The sequence below is a fragment of the Alligator sinensis genome, unplaced genomic scaffold (assembly GCF_000455745.1).
Source record: "Alligator sinensis unplaced genomic scaffold, ASM45574v1 scaffold1242_1, whole genome shotgun sequence".
In the NCBI taxonomy this organism is placed as follows: Eukaryota; Metazoa; Chordata; order Crocodylia; family Alligatoridae; genus Alligator; species Alligator sinensis.
The window spans coordinates 96,121-97,850 of record NW_005842833.1 but is presented as its reverse complement, the minus strand read 5'-3'; the positions used below and the strand labels follow the sequence as shown (position 1 = coordinate 97,850).

At 61.4% G+C, this 1,730-nt stretch overlaps 1 protein-coding gene across 1 annotated transcript in view; it reads right to left on the bottom strand.

Moving 5' to 3' along the window:
• Positions 1–1,724, bottom strand: part of ANP32A (acidic nuclear phosphoprotein 32 family member A) — a 25,072-nt gene extending 23,348 nt beyond the window's left edge. Inside the window, exon 1 of the mRNA XM_006035411.2 lies at positions 1,532–1,724. Coding sequence (XP_006035473.1) covers positions 1,532–1,585 — 54 coding nt within the window. The 5' untranslated portion in view covers positions 1,586–1,724. The remainder of the gene's footprint in view (positions 1–1,531) is intronic.
• Positions 1,725–1,730: the final 6 nt, after the last annotated feature.

Genomic DNA, 1,730 nt, shown 5'->3' with positions numbered 1-1,730 from the left:
GCCCCCACCCCGCCGCTTGCACATAACCCCCCCCGGAGCAGCCCGGGCGCGTTTGCACTGAGGCAGCCCCCCCTGCCCACCCGCCTTTCTCCTTTCGAGCTCGACAGGGGGAAGCCCCCCCCCCAAAAAAAAACCCCCAACAACATGGCGCCTTGTCCTACTTGGGCTGCACCGCGGCCTGCCCAGGCGGAGATGCAAAGTTGGGAGCGCGGGGGGGGGGTTCATTTCAGCTCCCCGGCTTCGCCCCTTTGTCCCCGGCCGCCCGCAACCGCGAGCCCCGGGCTCGGCCCGGCTCCCCCCCGCCCTGGACTTTTTGCAACTTTAAAGCGCAGGTTGCACCGAGCATCCTGCTGCCCAGCTCCCCCCTGCCCTTGTGGCACAAGGAGGGTGGTTGGGGGGGGGACGGACACGACCTGAATCCTCCCCGACCCACCGCGCTGTTATTTAAGCCATTATGTAATGACCTCTCCTCCCCAAATCAGCCCCATTTGGGACCCTGGAGGCGGGCCCCCAATTGCTGGGGGGGTTGCACTCCAGTCCGTCCCCCCCCAGGAAGGGGTGCACCCCTCCTTGGTCCTGGGGTGCATCGGGCAAGAGGCGAGGAAGAGGAGGGGGGTCCTCCCAACTTTGCTGTGCCTCTCTCTTACAACGCAAAAAGCAACAACAACAAAAAAAGCAAAGAGGTGATGGGGGGGGGGGTTCCCCCCCCTCTGCATCATTGGTACGCAGCCACTCGGGGACTATTTTCGTCCTGACAAAGTTTCTTGTCCCCGTTTATTCAGCTGAACCACCCAGCAAAGTCCAACCCCGAGCTGCAAAAAAACCCACACCGCCTTTTTGTGCATGTGTGTGCGTGTGTGTGTGTGCACGGAGAGCGCCCGCCCGCCCGCCCGGCCGGCCGAGGGGGATTGCGCCGCTTTTCTCTGCCCTCTCGCCCCCCAGGAGCGTGTCTGCTGGGCGGGCAGCTCAACCCGGCTGCTTTTGTCTTTAAAAACCCGGGGCGTTTGGGGTCTGGCAAGCATCTGGAGAGAGGCAGGGAGAGAGAAAGGGCGCGTTCATGAGGACTACAAAGTTACAAATATGGCTCCCCAGTCTCTCCTGCCTGATCACTGCAAAGAAATGAAGGCGCACTTTAAACTCCCGGCCCTTCCCAAGTCCCTCCCCGGGCCAGCACCCGCTGCAAACCTTTTGCAAAGCAAAAAAAAAAAAAAAAACAACCAACACACACACACACACACACACACACACACACACACAACAAAACAAAACAAAACACCACCACACCACAACACAAAAATTAAGCCCAGCCGGAGGGGGGCAGCAACTTTTCTTTTCTTGCAGCCCCTCCAAATGCAGCATCGGGCTGCCCCCCCCTCCCCTCCCCAGGCGTGCATGCAGGGGTGCACGCCGGGGGGTGCTGGCAGGGCATGGGGCACCCCTCGCTTTGCAATGCGCCCCCCCTCCCACAAAAAAAGGGGAGAGAGGGGGGGGTTTCCATTTTTTTTTTTTTTTGCATGCATGCATGGCTTACATCCGAGGGCGTCCTGTTCCGCAGCTCTAAGTGGATCCTTTTCTTCATGTCCATGTCCGTGGCTGGCCCGGCTCGTCGCGTGCAGTGACACCCAGGCGGACCCCCCCAACGCCAGCGCGGCCAGGGACTGTGAGCGCGCAACCAGCTCCGCTCGGGATCCCCGAGCCCACCACCCCGCGGCGGACACCCCAACCTGATG